At 34.8% G+C, this 22072-nt stretch overlaps 1 protein-coding gene across 4 annotated transcripts; it reads left to right on the top strand.

The window, feature by feature from the left end:
* Positions 1–971: 971 nt before the first annotated feature.
* CUNH3orf14 (chromosome unknown C3orf14 homolog) lies at positions 972–13909 on the top strand. Of its 4 annotated transcripts, none has more exons than XM_016150168.2 (6): positions 972–1081; positions 1668–1772; positions 2470–2501; positions 3896–4019; positions 11547–11621; positions 13517–13909. In XM_016150168.2, exons 2-6 carry the CDS (start codon positions 1695–1697, stop codon positions 13619–13621), a joined length of 414 nt encoding a protein of 137 aa, XP_016005654.1. In that variant the 5' UTR covers positions 972–1081; positions 1668–1694; the 3' UTR covers positions 13622–13909. The 4 variants fall into 4 exon arrangements, with proteins under 4 accessions (XP_016005654.1, XP_016005655.1, XP_036075936.1 ...); XM_016150169.2 differs by having other exon boundaries at positions 979–1096; XM_036220043.1 differs by lacking the exon at positions 972–1081 and adding an exon at positions 1102–1147 and having other exon boundaries at positions 2423–2501.
* Positions 13910–22072: the final 8163 nt, after the last annotated feature.

Below are 22072 nucleotides of genomic sequence, written 5' to 3'. Positions count from 1 at the left end.
GAAATCGCATTGAAAGATGAGGAACTGAGTCTATGTAAGTATCTGGGGAAGAGGCTTTCTAAGCAAAGGAAACATTAAGTACTGTAGTCCTGAAGCAGGAGCTAAATTTTATGTAGGTATTTTGGGAGGGGGAAAAAAAAGACCATCTGGATTAAAGTCCTAGCTCTTTGCCCTTTATCAGCTCACAAATCTTTAGGAAGAAGACAGTTTTACCTCTTGAACCTCAGTCTTCTTTTGTAATTAAGAATAGTACCACATACCTCAGAGTTATTTAACTGGAGGGAAGGGTGTTGAATGCACTTTACAGCAGTAAAGGTTGATTCCCAAGTGTGTATCCTGAGGGCTATGAGAAATTTAATAAGAGTTCTGCTGGCTTCCAGCTATGACCTAAATGACCAAGCTTGTTTCCTCTTCTGTCAACTATCATCTTACTAGGCATTGTGGGTATTAGATGAATAAGATAATCCACATAACTACAGTGAATGACACACAAGCTCAAGATGTGAACAACCAATATCACTGCCCTTATGGGGATGCGAACTACAAGCCAGCAGGCGCTTTGCTTCTCTCGTTCAGCATGGGATGCTCAGGGTGAAGTTATTCTAAGTAAAGTGCTTTAACTTTAAGTGGACTGTAATGTCCACTTAAACACTTTGAACTACTTTGAAACGTTCTTCCTAATGTCCACAGTCCGCTGTGACATTCTAGCTTCTAAGAAATCAGCTTCACTTTCTGAAACCTTTGAACGTATTCAGGTCCCATAAAAGGGCTTGAAATTGAGCTACCACCAAATGGAGTTTCCCCAGGGTTCCGTACGGCTATCTCAGAGGACCCCGCCTCAGAACAGCGCCACCTCACTAACCTCGCGCTCCAGAGGCCCGCCTTTTATAATGCCGTGATGATGTCAGCGCGGCTGTGCATGCGCAAAGACGGTGGCGTGGCCACGCCCAGGCCTGCGCGGAGACCCAGCCTCTGCACAGACGTTGGCGCCTTTCCGGAAGGGGTCAGAGTGGGGATCGGTGAGTGAAGTCCCACTGCATCACCACGCGGGTGGATGCTCTGACTGTCTGAGGCTGCGCAGGTACCTGCAGGGCTGGTGAGGAGAATGTTATTTAAGCGGGAAGAACTGCGGCAATGAGGAAAGTTCGTGAGTCCTTTGGGTGTAAGCAGGAGGTGGGGCGGTCGGAGGGCTGATGACTCTGAGACCGTGCGGATCTTCGGTTCGAAAAGCAGAATTTTGGGCGTTTGTCTCAATTGCTGACGGCAGGCGTAACAGAAGAGAAGTTATCATGGACTAACTTTCCAGGATTTTCTTAACGCTCCATTGGAAACTGGGAGGAAGGCAGCGAGGACTGGCCTGCAGTGATTTTAGCAGAAAATATCTGTAACCCGACCGTTGCTGGGGCGAGTGATTGCTGTCCGCGGTGCTGAAGACAAGATCCCGGTGCCTTGAGGAAACCTGATGAGGGCAGGGCAGAGTCTCCCATTCTTTGGCTGGGCTCAGCGCCCTACACTCAATACATATGTGCTGAAGGAAGAGCTCAGTCTTTTCATCAGCACTGGACACTCAGACGATTAGCAGTTCGTGTTTAATTTCATAAAATTTAGGAAAGCCAATACTTAATTCCAGGATGGAATTTCATTTGTCTTTTTCTTCCTTATGGCAGGGACCTTCGATTTTTGCAACCAACCACATGATTTGCCTTCAGGTCCGAGCCTTCAGAGCACTTCGCTGGACCTCTATCTGTACTGGCTCAGCCTCTTCAGCCAAGGTGAACTTATGCATGTGCCATGAAAAATGGGCTTTCCTAAATTTCCCAAATGACAGTCCTAAGCAGCGAGGGTAAGGTGAAGGAACCAATTGTATTTTTCCCCACAATTACACACACACAAAAAAATACTTTCATATTTGGAAAAGAGATGGCGGGACTGAGCAGACTTCCAAGAAAGGAAAGACTATGAATTTCCAATTGGTTTTCATACTTTTTTGCCTTTTTGTCTGTGTGTTTGTGTGTGTGCACGCACACACACACATGCATGAGGGATAGTGTTCCTGCATTGAATTTTACGAGGTGGATTTTTTTTCTTTTTGTTGACTCAAGAAAATGTTTACTAGTCTTAGTGCTAGCTGCTTGTTTCTTTTGAATTCTGTTCAAGGTTAAAGTGTGGGGAAAAAAAGAAGAGGAACTGTGAAATATGTTGAGTTTACCTGATTCATGATAATCTTGTATGCATCTGGCATAAGAACTATGCATTGTATATAAAAATGTTTTTAAATGCATTCTTTCATTTTATACATTATTATATCTCAAGTTTCATTTTCCTCTTCTGAGAGAACAAGTGGTTGAGGTATTAAAATGATCAAAAATTGCAAAGCTGAGGATATGTGGTATAAGTAACTTTAAATGTTTTTATTATTTAGCAGAATGCTTATACAAAAGCTTTAAGATGACTTCCTTCTTTACTCAGGAAATTCGCCTTTCTAAAAGACATGAAGAAATGTAAGTTTTTTAAAAGGCAAATCTAAATGCGTAAATCGTACTGGCATTATTAGTAAAACATTGTGTGCACAGAAAGACTTAAAATCTGAAAGTGTGTCATTTTACATTTCTGACTTGAGAGATTTTGGTATTAGGGAATGTCATTGTATCTTAAGAATAACAAAGATTAAAAGGTATACTTATGTTCTATGTTTTTTGACTTCTCATTACTAATATCTAGATAAGTTCACCCATCATCTCACCCTTCCTAGGCTGCACATTGGTATTTAATGGACTTCTTCTCTAAGCTTCTTACTCAGAGCCAGCTTTATGAATATGTGATCTTGGCAGCCATAGACCCTGCACTTAATACTCTAATGTTGCAGTCTTGAAGTTATTTTTAACAAGGGACCCCATACTTTCATTTTGTACTAGGCCCTGCAAATTATATAGTCAGTCTTGCATTTATATTTAGTATTACCTCTCCTCAACCTCTGTCTGTGGGCTCTCATGTTTTCTTTTTCTCCAATTAATTACCAGGCCCTCTTCCTTTGCCTTCTAAGATATTTTCTTTACAAAAGTGACTGTTCAAATACCAAATTTTTAGTTCTACCCTCAAAAATAGCCTTATGAAACAGTGTTTCTTGAGAATCTCTACAACTATTTGGAAAATAGTTAGGCTATTATATATACCGCTTACGTATTTTCTATCATCATACATATTTACTTATTAATCATTTAGGAGGACCAAAAACTTGTAAAATGAACACGTGACCAGTGAAAAACTTCTAAAGTATATTAAAGATAACAAAGTAGTTTGATAATTTACTTACAACTTTTTACATCTTTTTTCAATTACTGTTTTACCTTGTTGTAAGTATGTATACATATACACAGCCTCTCATGTATGGAACCATCATCTTTCTCTCAGAAAAAGAAAAAAATATTTTTGTTGCTTCTTCAGACATATGGAAGTTTAGCACAATTCTAAATGTGTAACATGAGATTCAGGGGTATTGAAGTGTTAAGCAGAAGGTTTTGTATAGCAAGTTATATAAGTGTATGTGTGTGTGGAGGTATATATAAGTATATGTACAAAGGGATATGTATTACAGTTTACATTTTCACCAAAAATTAAAACACATTTTCAACACTAAAATAATTTAAAACGACCAGAGAGGCTAAAAAAGGCAGAAGCATATATGTACAGTATATGTGTTAATGAAAATAAAAATAATTTTACTCAGCTTTAAGACTTATGAACAACCTGTTTTTCTATGACTTATTGACATAGTTGTTGGCTTTCAAAATAGGTTGAACTAGAAGTACAATTAAGAAATGAATGTTTTATATTGGTCAAACAATAAAATGTTTCTTTTAAAAAAACTATATAAACATCTTCATTTTTTTCCTAGAGTATCACAAAGATTAATGTTACTTCAACAAATGGAGAGTAAATTTGGAGCTCAGAACAAGGAAAAGGCATCTCAGATTCAAGCAGCTGAGACTGCCTTTAAAAGGAACCTTAGTCTCTTAAAGGTAAGTTTCCATGACTTGAGTATAGAGATTTTTCCCTACCTTTGCCAAAAGGTTTTAAGTGAATTTTGATTTATATGTCTTTGTTATGAATAATAAATAGAATTACTGAAGCACCATCTTATTTTTAGACCCATGCTAGCTGGATAATTGGTATATGGAGTCTCATTTTTTAAAATGAAAATAATTGAAGTTAGCTTAAGCTAAATGTTTTCAATCAACCAGAAAATTGACTACAGAAGGAATTTTAAGGTCATCTTTTGTGCAAGAAGTAATAAATACAAGATGTAGCTTTCCACCTTTTAACTTCCATTTGTAGGGAGATCCTGAAATACCATAAAGTACCTATCATGAATTTAGATCCAGCTGAAGTACCTATTGTAAATTTAGAGCCAAATCAAAACTAACATCATTAAAACAAGAACAATTTGATTTTGTCTACTGGGGCCACAGTCAACACGTAGAATTCATATTTAAGAAAACAGATTTCCAAGATCTCTTGACGGTGATTCAGGGGTGGTCAAAGTGTGTGACTGTGTAGGGCTTCACCATTTGGCCAATGTGCCCACTTGGAGTAAAATCGTATGTGTAACATATTTCGCTGCTTGCTATACTTTGCTTCCAGAACTGTATGGCTTCATCCATAATTAAAACCCTAAAAGTTTGCTTCCAGTCAAGCTTCCAAGAGATCCTATGACTAAAACATTTGGTAGTAAGGCTATATTATTTAAGTTATAAAGCAGTGTTTTCAGTTTTTTATTGTTAAATATTTTCATCGATAGGCATGATATAGTTATCTTCTGTCCTCGCTAGAGGATAAAGGAAGAGGAAAATTCAGTTATCTTCTCAGCTTCTGGCAGTTTGATCCACAGTAATTTAAGTCACAGCCATAGTGCTACCAAAGCATTCTATATTGCCATATGTCTTACTTGCCCAATGGTGTTTGCAATATTTATTTTTAAATGGAAACATATAGGATAATCTGAAATTTGCTGTGAAAAGTCAGAAAAACTAAATTAGAAGGCTCAAAGGCTTGTTTGCCATTTACCTGCAGCAAGTACAGGGAATATTTGGTTTTCAAGCATCTTCCTTTCAACGAGCAAGCATTTGATAAATACCCAGAGGGTTGTTACTATTGAGCTAGTTCTGGTTAGGAAGAGGGGACAACGAAACAAGTATAAATCAGAATTATTTACATTAAATAGCTAACAGGCTTAGTTGATGATGTAAGGTTGTCTCACACAAAATATGAGACTATATGATCAAACATTGTTATGTGGAATACTTAGCACTCGTAGGAGTACATGTAAAAAATCTTTGAGAGCTAGAATATTCTAGGAAGTCTCAGAGAGGAAGCTAAACTGGAGCCATGTTTGAATAGGCAGAAGGCAAGGCATTCCATTGATTCTTACAGAAGAGCCAACAGCATAAGAATGAGTGGTCTTATTAATGTTCATGGGACCACGCGCTAACTAACTTGGAAAATCACGGGGAACGAGGTTGGATATGTATTGTGAGACCAAATGAGTAAGTTGAGACTTGAAATATAGAGATCATATAGTACTGAAAATGTTCGAGCAATAGAAAAATAGAGACATAGGAAACATATGAGTGGGTATTTAAGAAGGATTCATTTGCTGTCTAGATGCAAAGTGACTTAAAGAATGGAGAAATTGCATTTAATAGTAGGTATGAAATTATAGTCATATCTAAAAGGAAGATAATGAACCTAGTTTCTTAGTCACAGGAATTCAGCATCATATGGTATTTCCGCCCTGATTATCAAAGTAATATAGTCTCACTAAAAAAACTTGAAAGAGCAAAGATGGAAGAACTTTTATATCATCTTGCCCATCTAGAAATTAATACATTTTGTATAATTCCTTATAGTCTTTTAATAAGCATTTATTGAGCACCTGTTACATTCCAGATACAGTGCTGTTACAGATGCAGTCTCTTCCCTGTATTTTTTTGCAAATTTTGAATAATTGTATATGCAATTTTTAAATCTTGCTTTCAATTAGAGTTGTTACATTCAATATTATTTTATCTTAGTTTCAGGTGTACAGCATAGTGGTTAGACATTTATATAATTTACAAAATGATCCCCCTAATTAGCCTAGTGCTCAGGCACCATACATAGTTATTACAATATCATTGAGTACATTCGCTATGCTGTACTTAACATCCCCATGTGATATTTTTTTTTAACTTGGGAAATAACTTTAATGGCTCTGCCATAGAAGTTATTGTGAAAATGAAATAAATAGGACATGATTACAGAATTTTGAGTTAGGAGAGACTTTAAAGAGTATATAGACTAGATTGTCATCTAAAGATTTTCAATATTTTTAGCATTAAACTTTTTACAAAGATGTAAAATAGATATAAGTGGACCTGCTTCGGCCCAAAGCCCCATTCATTCAGGCCCTCCTGGCTTGCCCTGCCGTGGCTCTAAGGAAATGGGAAAACCACTGATCTGCTCTAATCCCTTAATTTAGAGATGTGGAAACTATAATAACTGCTCCTAATATCTCTTGTCAAGAACAGGTTAGGTTACATCAGGATATGTACTTAAGTACAGGACATGCTTCAAAAATGTTTCCATTAAACTTGGAAGCATTCCTATAAAAATAGTAACAAACTAAGGATGATATCTATCACCATCCATTATTTGACCTTATTTAGATGTTCTGACCAATATAATAAACACTAAAAGGGAATGAGTTTTAATTTTTGGAAAGGAAGACACAACACTACTATTTTTAAATGGTATGGTTATATACTTCAAAAAGCCAAAATTGTTTTAAAAGCTAGTATATTATGAGTTGAATAAAATTAATGGATAAAAGGTAAACATAAAAATTAATAGCAATCCTATTACATACAGCTGGAAATATGAGAGATCACTTCACAGTAGCAATAAAATTAGAAAATACTTGAGAATGCTCTTAACAAGATATATGCATGATTGGTAGTAAAAACAATGATTACACTTCGGTGGGAGATTTAAAAGAAAACTTAAGCAGAGACACATGCGTTAGTCCTGTCCAGAGAGACTATTATTTTTCTACACAAAGTTATTTTTAGGTTTAATAGAGTCCCCCCAAAATGTACATCAAACCCAGTAAAATTTCTATAAATGCATTTGGAATAATGAATTAGCAAGAATATCAATGTTTTTAAAGAATAGCAACAAGAGACTAATTCCATCAAAAATTCAAATGTATTAGTAAAAGAATCATTATGAATATAAGTAAAGAGAACTCACAGCGAGAGTTTAGTCAGTATATATCATAACAAATAGTGGACTTCGAAAACAGACAGTGATTTTTTCCTGTTAATATTAATAAAATGAAATTTATCTGTCTTTTAAAAACATAATTGGTATGGATTTGTAAGAGAGAAGATTTTGTTTCTATAAATATTTCCCTAATATAAACTGTAATCTCTCACCTTTCTCTCTATGAAATATTGTTTTACACGAATAGGCAATTTTGGGGTAACGCATGTCATCTTATGAAGAAGACCGACAAACACTTCAGGGTAAAAATGAATGGGAGGAGTGCTAGAGCACGTTAGCGATGCACTGAGTGCTTCCATTGAGGCATGTCCTGGAAGGCTTCATGGGACAGTTGGTAGTTAGAGCCTTCAACAAACTGCCAGCCAGGAAGACCAGTGACTTACAGGTCCACGTCTTCCTCTTTCTCCCTCACAACTCTCATTTTCTCCATTTCAATGGAAAATACATTTAATGAGTGATGAAGTGTTCCTTTAGTGTCTTATTTTTTTAGTCCCAGAAATTACCCCTCCAGCAGATTAAAAGATTAAACCCAGCCCAGCCATAGCTAGGTTCACTATATTTACAGGGAGATATGTATATATTGCTGGGTTGGAAGGAAGGGGTATGTGTGGGAGGGGGAAAGAAAGAGAACTTAGTACATGAGTTTTGGGGCTCATATTTTACCTTTCTCAGTCATGAGTCAACTCATTTATACAGGCTGCTGAATCCTGCTACGGAGTAACATTTACACCATTGTCCACACTGAAAATTGTGTTCTTTAATTGTTATGAAAAATTTCATACCTATGTACAAGAGGGAATAGAAGAATGTACTTCCACATGCTTATCTCCTAGATTCAATAATTATCAAAACACATCCAATCTTGTTTCATCTATATACCCTTCTTCTCTAACCCCAGCTCCTCAGATTTTGAAGCTAATCTTTAGACCTCCTATTGTTTCAATCTGTTTCAAGTTTTATTCCTTAGATGCTCAAATTGTCCTGTTTTTACCAATTGGGAACCTCTTCAAGTTAGCCCTTGATGCCTTTGACATGATCTTAAGTCTTTATAGTTTCCTTTTTTTCTGGTATGTTGGAATCTTCCAGGTTCATTGTGTGCATTTGCACCCCAGACATGGAATTTACCATTGCTCCAAGGAATCCTGGATCCTTTTGGCTGGAAATATGTTTAGAACTCTCAGTCTGGGCACCGGGGGTGTTTGTTACAACTTTTCTTTAAAGAGAAACTACATCGAGAGCTCATATCAATCATTCCAGTTCTATTACAAGAGTGTAAGACTTTTAACTTACAATCACCAGTCTCTGACCTCTAACTTCCATTTCTCAAACCAAAAATCTCAGTTCCCAAAGAATTTTCCAACACCATCATAACTACATATTTACTTTATCCTGTGACACAAACAGTGCCACTCACAATATGATAACTGAGAATGGTTTTCAGTAAGACGCTTTTCACAATTCTTTTTGTCTTAGGGTGTGTCCCACTAGGGATGCTCAGTCAAAATACTATGTTCTAAGACCACTTCTTAGATATACTTCTCTGTGTTGTTATGCCACCAACTAGATAGTTAAATTTGTTTCATTTTGTTTTCAGCTTTTGGGGATTGCTTTTTCATTTGTTCTATAACTATAAAGTTTTAAATGGGCTAGTGGCGAATCTATAAAACAACAAGGTATAGTCAGGTAAGGCTAGACTCTCTTCCCTTTTTCCTTTTCTCCTCCCACCCTCTTGGGTAATTTTTTTATTTTTTTAAGTTTTTCATTTATACTCAGGACTCTTTGTTAGATCTTTGGATGCTTACAGGTTGTATGAGACAGTCCTTTCCTTCTGACAACGTATAGTCGAAGAAATTTTTCAGTCAGGCTAAGGAATTCATACTTCATCTTCTGTGAAGTGGCTATCAATTATTTTTTTCAATTGAGGTAAGAACATATTTAAAGTAGTTTTTAGTAAAACTAATCAATTCCATGTTAGGCATGGACTGAAGTAGAATGAGAGAGATATAGTCTAGGCATAAGTCCAAGTAAGTATTCTGTAAGTATTTGTTGAATGAATGTGTAATAATAAGGCCGTAGTATTGGGAATGACATGGGAAGGCTAGAGGAGACATCCTGAAGCTTTGACTTTTTAAATGGCAGGAAATAAGAAGAGCAAAAGTTAAAGAATATAACATAGGTATCTGGTTGAGAAGAATTCCCAGTGCTAAACATTCAGTACATTTTTAGGAAGATGATGAGTTTAGTTTTATTAGGTTGAGAAATAGGGCTACAAAGACAAGTTATCCATCCTTCTATATGCATAGTTGAAGCTAAAGAAGAGACAATTTTGGAGGGAGAAAAAATAAGATGAAGACAGATGTCACAAATCTTAAGAAAGCCCACACTTAGGATGAAGGAGAAAAAAAGGAGCCAGCTGAGGAGAAAGAGAAGTAGGAGTCAGAGAGGTAAGCAAAACATCTAAGAAAGTGAAATCTCACTTCAGGAAGGAGTTCTCTGGAGGGTGATAATCTCTTGTGGAAATGCTACAGAGAAGACAGTCAAATTACTAATCATAGGCTTGCTTTATCAGGCCATGTGTACCTCTCATATCTGTTCTTTCGTTTGTAAATTGGATCTTCTATAAGAGATATTGAGTATCCTTATTTTCTGGTATTTAAGAAAAATGTTTTTAATTTTGCCTTTAGATCCTAGTGACACCTAGATCTACCATTAACAATAACTTTATAATTGCTCTTAGAATAATGGCATACTTGGGGTTGTGATTTTATTCTATTTGTTTTATAAAAGTAAAAAACATTTTTTTTCCAGGACTGTGTAAAAATCTCAGTGTAATCACAGAAGAGTTAGTCTTCTCTATCTGTTGTAGCGTTGGCATCAAAATTCTTCAGCATGTGTCTTAAACTTCTCATATGGGATAGACATGTCAATAGATGGGATTTTTATCCTTAAATTGATGTTTTTCCCCCTTCAAATCACCTTCCTCTAGACAGCAGGTGCACTAATGGTTGTGCAACTTTGGGGAGTCCCTTTAGGGAATTTCCTGTTTTTCCCTTTTACATTTCACACCCATTCCTTGCTCCCGCCGCTACCATCTGCTATCTCTTTTCTCCTGTTCAGCACTGGCTTCTTCACACCCCACTCCCACGCCCTTTTCCATCTCTCTCCGTCTGTCCAACAGCCCTGTACTTAGATTGCTCCAGTGCTTATACATGGATCAGAGGACGTTCTCTTTTCTATCAACTCAAAGGAGAGACAAAATTTACACAGCCTTCAACCAAGTCCTCTGTGAACCTGACGAACATAAGCAAGCACAAGGCAACATAAGCGCTGATTTGGGGAGCATTTATTAAACAGGACTGAAATGTTTTGGGAACAATTTGGACAGTCCTACATATCTGGGCATGTACTTCATGCATGTATCAAGGAAAAGTCTATACCAGGGTACGAATTAAGTTTAATTACCCTGTGTTTCTGTGACTGTGAGAGAAAGCACCCACACCTACAAGTTAAGCTTCAAATTAAAGCACAGTGCTTGAATACCATCAGCTGAATGATATACTACCTACCTATCGAGATTACTTTAGACGTCTAGTACTAAAAATCTAGATAGTATAGTGAAAGGTTCTTGTTGCAAAGTACTGAGGTACTTTATTGAGCTTTTATATTTATATGGGGTATTTGTGAAAGTATAAAATTTTAAAGTGAAATATTGAACAAGTGAAACGTGTGTCATTACTACATCACTTGCATGATTGGATGGACTAGATCTCTTCACTCTGAAGGTCAGCAGTGTGAATCTGGGTATCTGACTTTTTAGATCTAAATATTTGACTGTTTTATCCATCTGGCTGTTTTTAATTATTTTAGAGCTAAGTTAGTACTTTGAATAGTTTTAGAGGAAGTTCTTTTTGCAAGAATTATTGGCATTTACTATTTAAAATGAAAAGGCAGAACTTAGAAGTACCACCACTCCCCTCCCTCCTTTATTTTAAAATAAGAAACCCGGAATTTTCTATTCGAAACTGGTTAATTAAACAATGATCAGTAGTTCTCCTACCTCATTCCCCCCCGCCCCCGCCGCCACCTCCCCACTGCCATCAGTTCAAACTGTGTATCCAGAGAAGAGCTGGGGTGAGAGATTTGGGATATAGATATTGCTATTACAGGTACCATTTGTGTGTGCTGTGTAAATACATTTTTTTTTTAAATGCTTATGTCTCTTACAGGATATAGAAGCAGCAGAAAAGTCTCTACAAACCCGAATTCAACCAGTTCCACTGCCCAAGGAAGTTTCTCTTGAGGTGAGAATCTTAAGGAACAAAGGTAAAAGAAGAGAACCCTATTCTGTTCGTAGTGCCTTGTAAACTATCTAGTGGTTATATGTGTATTTCCCATATTTATGTATTCAATAAAGTAAACAAGATGTGTCTGATCTTTATATGTCTACAGTGCCATGCTTTGTACATAGTAGGTAATTGGTAAGTATCTTAATTTAAAAAAAAAAAATTTATAAAGTGAAAATTTTATAAAGATCCTGTGTCTTTTCACCTAGTTACTTAGAAATAACTCTCCTGTTAAACAAGAACAGACAGAATGTCCTAAATCTTAAGATGACAGCATGCCTAGCCAAAGTGCTTTTCCTGTTGGCTGATGTTAGAAGTAGTTCAGTCCCTTTACCAAAAATTCAACCAACGCTATTGAAATACATGTTATGCAGTATAGTGTGGCTTTTGTCTGTTTTATTTTGCTCAGTTCGAGAACAGATTGGGAAGTTGGTTGGCAAAAATAAACCATATTTGGCATATGAATGTATTTTTGATGAAAGGGAATTTATTACATATAGAATAGTTTGATTTTATATTTTAATGACCTTTTTCAAATAGTTTTTCTTGCTGTCTAATCAGGAATGTGAATAGACTCAAAATTAAAAGCTGAGAATTTGCCCCTCGATTTTCTGTGTCATCTAGAGTAATAAGAAAAGCCAGTGATCAAGGACAGAAGAAACTCTGGTACAAAGTTGTGCCTTGGGCATGTCTTTTTCTTTGTTGAATTCTCCAATACCTTACTCTGGCCTGTACAGGGCCCACACAATAGGGGTTAATCCAGCCATGAATGGTGGAGAAACTCCCAACTGCAAGCCTCGGTTGGTATTTTTCTTAGCTAGTCTTGCACAGCAGGATGACCTTTATTTTAAGTATGTCAGGCTGTTTCTCAGACCACATGCATAGATGTGTATATATGTAGAATCCCTCACCATTTTCAACTTTCTTTTTAATAGTCAGAGTGAATCATTATGTGTTGTTAATGCTATCTCTTTGGCTGAATTTCCCAAAATGAGATTGATAGTGATGATCTAATATAAAATGCCCTGCTATGACACAGAGCTTTTGGCAGTTTGTTTTCCTTTGGACTCCTTCAGGCAGTCACCCAAGAAACTATGAAAGCCTGTAGATGTGATATGGTGATGTTGCATGAGCTTCTACAACTAATAGACTACCACAGTCGGGCCAATAATATAGCATCTCAACTTTCAAGTTATTTGAATTAAAAATGGTTAGATAATCTTGATATTTTCTCATTATACAAAAAAAAATTGGGAAGAATTTTTTCTTATCAAGTGCTCTTCTAAAAGCTATATTGAATGCATTTTTTTTTTCATGTTTTCCCCATACAATTAAGGGGTCAATTTGCCTGAATCCCATACTATAACTAGTTACATTTCAATTCCTGATTACATCTCAGGTCGAATCTCTTTATGTTATTTTTAAAGCGGTTATTCATGTTTAATCATTTTATTGTAACAGTTTTATTATGGGTAATCATTTGTTATGGGATCTGGAAAATTAAACAAAAACATTTAATGACTGCAGCCATAAATAATACCAGTAATAATCACAAGGTTGGCCACAAGAGGGCGTATAAAATCACAATAAAATTCTAAAACCTGTAATTCTGCCAGGCTCTAGTTTTACTGAGAAATTTGAAAATTAACACTAGTGAGTAGCCAGATTTTTTTCTAAAATTAACATAAAATATTCTGTAGAGGAAGTGCATTCTACATATATGTGTGTGTGTGTGTGTGTGTGTACACGCACACACACACTTAAGTGAATAAACATTTAGACTATTATGAAGAGCCAAGTTCAATTGCTTGATATGCTTTTTTACTTTTGGATGTTTTTTTTTTTTTTTTCAGACTCTTTACTGGGCATCAGTAGAAGAATATATTCCCAAATGGGAACAGTTTCTTTTAGGAAGAGCACCATATCCTATTGGTGTTGAAAATCAAAATGAAGCATAAAATACTATTCGAAATGAGACACAGCAATAACTTCTTCACATACTCTTTCAAAAAATCTGTTTAGTAAAGCTGAATGTTAAAGCATCTGCAGGTAATTGCAGGAATTTTGGGAATCAATTATATTCATATTGTCTCACTACTTCTTCAATGACAATAAAGATATGAGAATCTAACTGGCAAGTCTCAGGTTATCACTTAGAAACTTACTACTATATCAAGGTTATGAATTTGCTTTAAAAATGAAGTGTTAAAAACTAATATTAAAAGGCGGACTGATTATTAAATAAATTGCTAAATGAGTGTTGTGTGTTCTTTAAAAAAAAACATTTAGCCATTCTCATCTAAACAGTAAATACCACTTGGTAGTTCTGATTTTACATTTTCTAGAATCTTTACTTTTCAGTTATTATTGGGACAAGTCATAGGATCCAAGTGGTTATTTTCTCACTATTATAGTTTCTTTTAATAAAAAGACAGTGGCATTTAATTGTCTTAGTATAATATTTATGAGAAAATAGATTCATAGGATTTTGTCTCTCATAGATAATCAAATCTCTAAAAGTTCTGCAGGAAAAAAACTGAACTATAAAGCATTTTATAAGTAGCCAGTTTCAGCAGGGCTCCCACTTGGTTCTGAAAAAGGATACCTACTAGACCTGGAATGGTTATTGGATTTTGGCTTGGTTATTTAAGGATTACCAACCCTGTGTGTGCAAATAACTTCCCTCTCATTCTTTATCTTTATACTTGCCTTTCTTTCTGCCTTCTGTTTTCATTATTTCTGAAACAACTGTCAGTCAGAAAGCTTTGGGTCACAACCCTAGCCAGCTTGGAGATTCCTCAGACCACAGTTGCTCGAGTACATGAAAAAAATTATAATTTTTCTAACTATAGAGGCAGCTCCTGCTAGTAAAGGGAGTCTGTGCCATGTTACAATAAAAGATTTTATATTTCGAACTGGTTTGCGTCTTTAAAAGAAGACAATAGGATGAGCAATAAAACAAACTATACTGAAACGTCCATTGTGCTGATAAATTCCTTTAAACTACCATCTTGGAAATATCCTGTTGAGTGGGTGTTGGTATGGGTAACAATAACGTTGTTTTCATAATATGCGCTGGCAGATTAGCACACTTCTCTATAGTGTTAACAGTTGTAATTAAGGAATAAACAGCACAGAGTGTCAGTCCGATGACAATTTCATCTATAGTGTCACAATACAAAATGTCACAAAATATTAGAACTGTTACATAACATAAAGAGTATCAGCTTAAAAGCTGAAAGCCTTTAAAAGAGGAAGACAGAGAAAGAAAAAAGAAAACTGGCAGACACTCGAAAAAATTTTATACCTTCTCAAGAATGTTCTGTCACAAAAATAAATTGATAATTTTTTTCCCTCTTACATTACAGTTTGGTTTCTAGCCATCCAGTTGATTTAGCAAGAGAATGCAGGGCTTTTTAGCAGCTTTGAATTGGTAAACAGATTTAGATGTAGTAGAAAGGAACATGAGGAAGTATTTTTTTTTTTAACATCCAATCTTTCCCAGCATATGCACATAAGAAGGTGAATGAAGCAATGTGAAACTTATTTCTCTTTAGTCAAGTGAAAAAAAAGGCTAAACATTTGTTGAGATGGTAAAATATTGTGTCAAGCAAGTAGGCACATTCCAAAATTAAACAGTGGTTGATACGTTAACGTCCTCAAATATTTGAGTGTACACTTCCTTTGAGTTCTGTAAATTAAATCACCAGTAGGTTAGATTAAAATATAAAATGAATAGCAATTTAACCATCTCAAAGAAGGTTCACATTTTTTCTCCCCTAAACTAACTTGCTAAATAGTTTTTAAAGACAGCATAAGTTTAATACACCCTGGGTTATGATTTAAGGCAGAAAGAAAGGTATTTCTAAGTTTCAGCTATACTATTTCTCCTATTTCTAGTTAATGCCTCAAAAACTCCCAGAGATGACTTTATTTCTGGCCCCCACAAAGCTTTCTCCATCTCTCCCCTCCTTATAGACTGTAACAGATTGTACCCCATAGGGACCAAGATACCCCATTAAAAAAGTCTTTGTATTCCTCATGGCAAATTAGCCCTGCAGAGGAATTTCCAAATATTGTTTTAAAGAAAGGGAAAAATACTGTATCTAATGTATATTTTTGTAAACAATTAGTGGGAATCAGACAAAGAAAAAGAAATGTCATCTACTCATACCTTCCCCCACCAACTTAGTCCCCTTTCCATTTGGTAAACTGTACCTACTATTTATTCTTCATGAAAACTATGAATTTGTAAATTTTTTTTAGAATAATGGGGCTTTCAAAATAAAGGTTGTTTCAAGAACTTGTTTCCACAGTCTTTCTTGGATTGTTGCAAATGCATAAATATTCAAAGCTCATTTTCTGCTGAAACACTTCTAGTATATGAAATTATTACACTAAAAACGCTAAGGATCAGAAAGAGCTGCAGGTTTTCTCCAAACTTCCAAAAAAATTTTACTAAGTACTGAGGCAAAAGCCTAATACTCTGGAAACCAGACACCTAGTCTTTCCCATGCATAGGGAGCAGTATGAATGAAGAAGGCAATGGACACAATTCTCTGAATTACGTACAAGGTTTTTTAACTTGCCAACTTAAGACTTCGATGAGAATACTAATCTTTCATTTTCTTTACAGTTTTCTCTTCTCTGCTTCATTCTCCCTTTCTCCCAAACAAAAAGGTAAGGTGGATATGTGGGTACATTTTTAAATCACATTTAAACTTATTAGGAGATTATTTTGTTACTTCTGAGAAAATTGGAAATAGGCTGAGGATGAGGATGAGGATGGGGTATGTGAGAAACCAGGGTTTACAATGGCCAATTTTAGACAACAGGAAAATATTAAACTTTAAACGCACTGTCATGTGAGTTTTAGCATGTAAATCTGATAAGACCATGAATTTGGGTTATCTACAAAATATATTCTATTTTCCTTTAGTCCACTAATTTGTCTTTTTACTCTAAGCCAACTCACATCTTTTTATTTTTTTAAAATCTTTTATGTAAAACAAAGAGTTTTAAATCTCCCTAAAGAGCTTCTTCCCTCTTTAAGAACTGCCCAAATAGAATAGCTACATGACTTAAAACACTCTTCATTTCAATAGTCTATTTTGACCTCTTCTACTTTCATTAGGTTTCTGACCAAAATCTACTCTTCAGATAGGGCAATAATTAGCTGGTGAGTTCAAACAGGAAAAAAAAATCTGTGAAAAATATAGAAAAGGGAAAGAGGAGAGAAATTACTTTTAGAACAAGTTGGAATAAGGCGGTCACTCTCTTTAGGGATGAGTTTGTTTTTCTTATAATTTCGAAGTTAATTTGCCTACATAGGAAAGTTAACTCCCTATTGCCAATAAGAGAATGTTTAGAATTTTCTGGGACAAACATGGGCATATGTCAAACTTTAGCAATTAAGGAGAAGACTGCTTTGCGGACTTGACACCTGGCATTGTGATCTCCCTTTCTACCTGGAACTGAGATTATATTCTTACTAAAATCCAAGACAAGGTAAATGACTGCAACAAAGACAAAAGCTAAAAAATGCATCCGGACGTCATCTTACCTCATAAGATACCTTATAAGAAAAAGGACCACATCTACTACCTTAATGTTTTAAAGTTCTAACTATTTTAAAAACTCTAATTTGTGCTTCAAAAGAGACAGAGACTGAGATAGCTGAAGAAGGGTCTAGATTGACAACAACACAAATCAATAAATATTTGCATTGAGAGAAAACAATTGTGTCCTTATTTTAGAAAGTAATGACATTTTGCTTTTATCTTTTTGATGATAATTGGGTCATTTAACTTCCACTGTTAAGGTCAAAGGATTATTTATTACCTTTCCCTAAGTCCAAGTTATCAGTGTAGAAGTTTTTTTGATGTTTTATATGATATCACTTTGGGAAAAATACAATCAAGTTACAGGGATACAAAATTCCATTTATATATTTTCTCTAGTTCATCTCTAGCTTCTTTAACCTCCCAATACAACATAATTATTTTTCATACCTGTCTCTGTCATTTATAAGATCTATAACACTTATAAATATATCCTTGTAGTAGAATGCTCTACCTCAGGAGAACAAATTCTGAGATGTTCAAGAGCCAAATCTACAGCTTTTTAAAGTGATAGCCATTAAACATGGAGGCAGATAACAGTCAAGCACCATTCATTGATTCATTCAACAGATCTTATTGACTATCTACCATGTAGTAGACATAGCTCTAAGCACCAAGAATAGGTTAGTAAACAAAACACCCCCCCAAAATCCATGGACTCATGGAATTTACATTCTGCATGGGTTAGTGGGTGGAGTGGGTTGAGGGTAGTGATAAACAAAAAGTAATACTTGAATATTAAACGGTGATAAGGTCTAATATAGTATGAATATCTAAAATGTCTTCTCAACTCAAGGAAACAAAGCAGTTTCTCAAAATATTATTAGAACAGAGAGACTTTTTTTCCCTATTCAAAGATCTTGAGTGGGGGTTTTCCAGTGAAGCAACATTTCCACTGCTACTACCTTGGACACTGTGTAAGCCTAATGAATAGGTTTATGATGAATAGGTTTATGAATGAAAAAAAAAAACCACCTCATTATTTCAACAGCTATTTGTAGATCAACATTCATAGCGGCATTAATCACAATACCCAAAAGGTAAAAACAACCCAAATATCTACCACCAGTTGAATGCATACAAAATGTGATATACAAAAGAAGTGAAGGTAGCTATACTTCTACCTGACAAAATAGACTTTAAGGAAAAAATAGTAACGAGAGGCAGGGAAGGTCATTATATAATGATAAAGGAGTCAATTCATCAAGAAGATAAAACAATCGTAAATATACATGTACCTAACATCAGAACACCTAAATATATTAAGCAAATACTAACAGATCCAAAGAGAGAAACAGAAAACAATATGATAATAGGGAATTTTAATGCCCAACTTTCAGCAATGAGTACATCATTCACACAGAAAATCAACAAGAAAATATTAAATTGAGTCATCTATTAGATGGAATGGATCTAACATATTTAAAGAACATTCCATCCAACAGAAGCAGAATTCACATTCTTCTCAAGTGCACACGGAACATTCTCCAGGGTAGATCATATAAGCCACAGACAAATTTATGATGATCGAAATCATACCAAATATCTTTTCCAACCACGACAGAATGAAACTAGAAATAAACAAGAGAAAAGCTAGAAAATTTACAAACACGGAAACTGAACAACACACTCCTGAATGACCAATGAGTCAAAGAAGAAATCAAAGGGGAAATTGAAAAATATCTTGAAACAAATGAAAAGAGACACACATACCCCAAACTATGAAATGCTGCAAAAATGGCTTAGAGGGACATTTACAGCTTCCCCCTACTATCCAAAAGTAGAAGATTCCTATGAATCCTTTGTAAGTCAAAATTGCTTAAAGCAAAGAATATGCTGCCTTCCAAAAGCTCAAATTATGTCACTTTGATTTTACAAAAGATCTACATTAGCACCTGTTTTCACTAACTGAAAGAAATTCAAAGATTTTTGCTTTCATGAAAAAAGACGTTGCTGTACTATGTAGGTCTTTCATAGAGGTAAAGTGGTGTGATACTAATTTTCAGAAAGTGGGGAATTTCTATATGGTAATAAGTGCATATATTAAAAAAATAGAAAATCTAAAAAAAAAAAAAAGAACCTAGCTTTATACTGCAAAGAATTAGAAAGAGGAAAAAAAGGGAGGAAAAGGCAAGCTAAAGTTAGCAGAGGAAGGAAATAAAGATCAAAACAAAAAGAAATGAAATGGAGACCAGAAAAACAATAAGAAAAATCAAAAAAATTAAGAGCTGGTTTTATCAAAAGATAAAATTGATGAACCATTAGCTAGACTAAGGAAAAAAGAGAAGACTCAAATAATTCAAAAATGAAAGAGGAGGAAACATTACAATATTACGAAAACATATAGGTTCACAAGAGACTACTATGAAAAATTATAAGCAAAAAATTGGATAACCTAGAAGAAATGGTCGTTTGATTCCTAGAAACATGCAACCTATCAAGACTGAATCATAAAGAAATAAAAAATTTGAACATACCAGTAATCAGTAAGGAATTTGAATCAGTAATCAAAAACCTTCCAACACAAAAAAATCCCAGGACCAGATGGCTGCACTGGTGAATTCTACCACACACTGAAAGACTAATTAACATCAATCTTTCTCAAATTCTTTTCAAAAATCTAAAAAGGAAACATTTCCAAACTTATTTTATGAGGCCAGTATTAGGACACTAAAAGAAAACGGATGAATATAGATGTAAAAATTCTTAATATTAGAAATTGAATTCAATAATACATGAAAAGAATTATATACTGTGACCAAGTAGGATTTATCCCTGGGATGCAAGGATGATTCAACGTACAGAAACCAATAAATGTTATGTACCACATTAATAGAATGAAAGATAAATATCATATTATCATCTTAACAAATTCAGGAAAAGCATTTTACAAAATACATCTTTTTATGATAAAAATCTTCAACAAGTTGGGTAAAGAAGGAATATACCTTAACACAATAAAGGCCATATGTGACAAACCCACTGCTAATATCATACTCAGTGGTGAAAGACTGAAAGCTTTTACTCTAAAGATCAGGAAGAAGACTAGGATGCCCGCTCTCACCTCTCTTATTCAATATAGTACTGGAAATCCTAGCTGGAGCAAGTAGGCGAACAAAGAGATAAAAGGCATCCAAATTGGAAAGGAAGAAGTAATATTGTTATTACTTGTAGACAATATGATCTTATATAGAAAAAATCCTAAAGACAACCCAAAAATTGTTGGAACTAATCAATGAATTCAGTAGAGTTTCAGGATATGAAATCAACATTCATGAATCAGCTGCATTTCTACAAACTAACAATGAACTATCTGAAAAAAGAAAATTATTGCATTCACAAGAACATCAAAAACAATAAAATACTTAGGAATAAATTTAAACAAGGAAATTTAACCAAGGTCTGAACAATGAAAACTATAAGACTTTGATAAAAGAAACTGAAGACACAAATTGAAAGATAATCTCATGTTCGTGATCAGAAGAATTAATATTGTTCAAATGTCCATAATACCCAAAGCTATCTGTAGATTCAATATAATCCCTATGAAAATTCAAATGGCACATTTCATAGAAATAGAAAAACAAACCTAAATTTTGTATGGAACCACAAAAGACCCCAAATATCCAAAGCAATTCTGAGAAAGAACACTTAGAAGCACCACATTTCCTGATTTCAAACTATACTACAAAGCTATACAAATTAAAACAGTATGGTCTGGCATAAAAACAGACACATAGACCAATGGAACAGAATTGAGAGCCCAGAAGTAAACCCCTGCATATAGTCAACTAATATTTGACAAGGAATTCATGAACACTTAGTAGGGAAAGGATAATCTCTTCAACAAATGGTGTTGGGGAAACTGGATAACCACATGCAGGAAAATTAAATTGGACCCTGATCTTACACCACTCACAAAAATTAACTCAAAATGTATTAAAGATTTAAACATAGACTTGACATGGTTAAACTCCTATAAGAAACCATTGGGGAAAAGCTCCTTGACATTGGTCTTGGCAACGATTTTTTGGATATAACACCAAAAGTTTAAGACACAAAAGCAAAAAATCAGTAAGTGGTACTACAACAAATGAAAAATCTTTTGCATAATCAAAGTAAAAAAAAATCAACAAATGAAAGGGCAACACATAGAATGGGAAAAAAGTAGTTGTAAATCATATATTGGATAATAGGTTAATATCCAAAATATATAAAGAATTCATAAAACTTAATAACAACAAAACAAAAACAAGCAATACTATTAAAAAATGAGCAGAGGAATTGAATAGACATTTTCCCAAAGAAGACATCCATATGGCCAATAGATACATCAAAAGGTGCTTAACATCACTAACCATCAGGGAAATGCAAATCAAAACCACAATGAGAGATTACCCCACAGCAATTAGAATGGCTATCATCAAGAAGACAAGGAACAATAAATGTTGGTGACAATATGGAGAAAATGGAACTCCCACACACTGTTGGTAGGAATGTAAGGTATTCAGCTACTGTAAAAAAACAGTATGGAGGTTCCCTCTGAAATCAAGAATATAACTACCATATGATCCAGCAATCCCACTTCTGGATATATAAGCCCCCAAAATTGAAAGCAAGATATTGAAAACATACCTGCATTCCTATATTCACTACAGCATTATTCACAATAGCCTAGGTATGGAAATGTTAGTGTCCATCAATAGATAAATGGATAAAGAAAACATACACACACAGTAATATTCAACCATAAGAAAGAAGGAAATTCTGCCATTTGTGACAACATGA

The sequence above is a fragment of the Rousettus aegyptiacus genome, unplaced genomic scaffold (assembly GCF_014176215.1).
Source record: "Rousettus aegyptiacus isolate mRouAeg1 unplaced genomic scaffold, mRouAeg1.p scaffold_m13_p_4, whole genome shotgun sequence".
In the NCBI taxonomy this organism is placed as follows: domain Eukaryota; kingdom Metazoa; phylum Chordata; class Mammalia; order Chiroptera; family Pteropodidae; genus Rousettus; species Rousettus aegyptiacus.
This window is presented reverse-complemented; position numbering and strand designations above follow the sequence as displayed.

Bases quoted from the DNA above. Each gene is read 5' to 3' on its own strand.
- CUNH3orf14 (XM_036220043.1), top strand. The intron at 2,502-3,895 runs GTAAGTTTTTTA...TTTTTTTCCTAG, and splicing joins TCTAAAAGACATGAAGAAAT to AGTATCACAAAGATTAATGT. The intron at 4,020-11,546 runs GTAAGTTTCCAT...TGTCTCTTACAG, and splicing joins GGAACCTTAGTCTCTTAAAG to GATATAGAAGCAGCAGAAAA.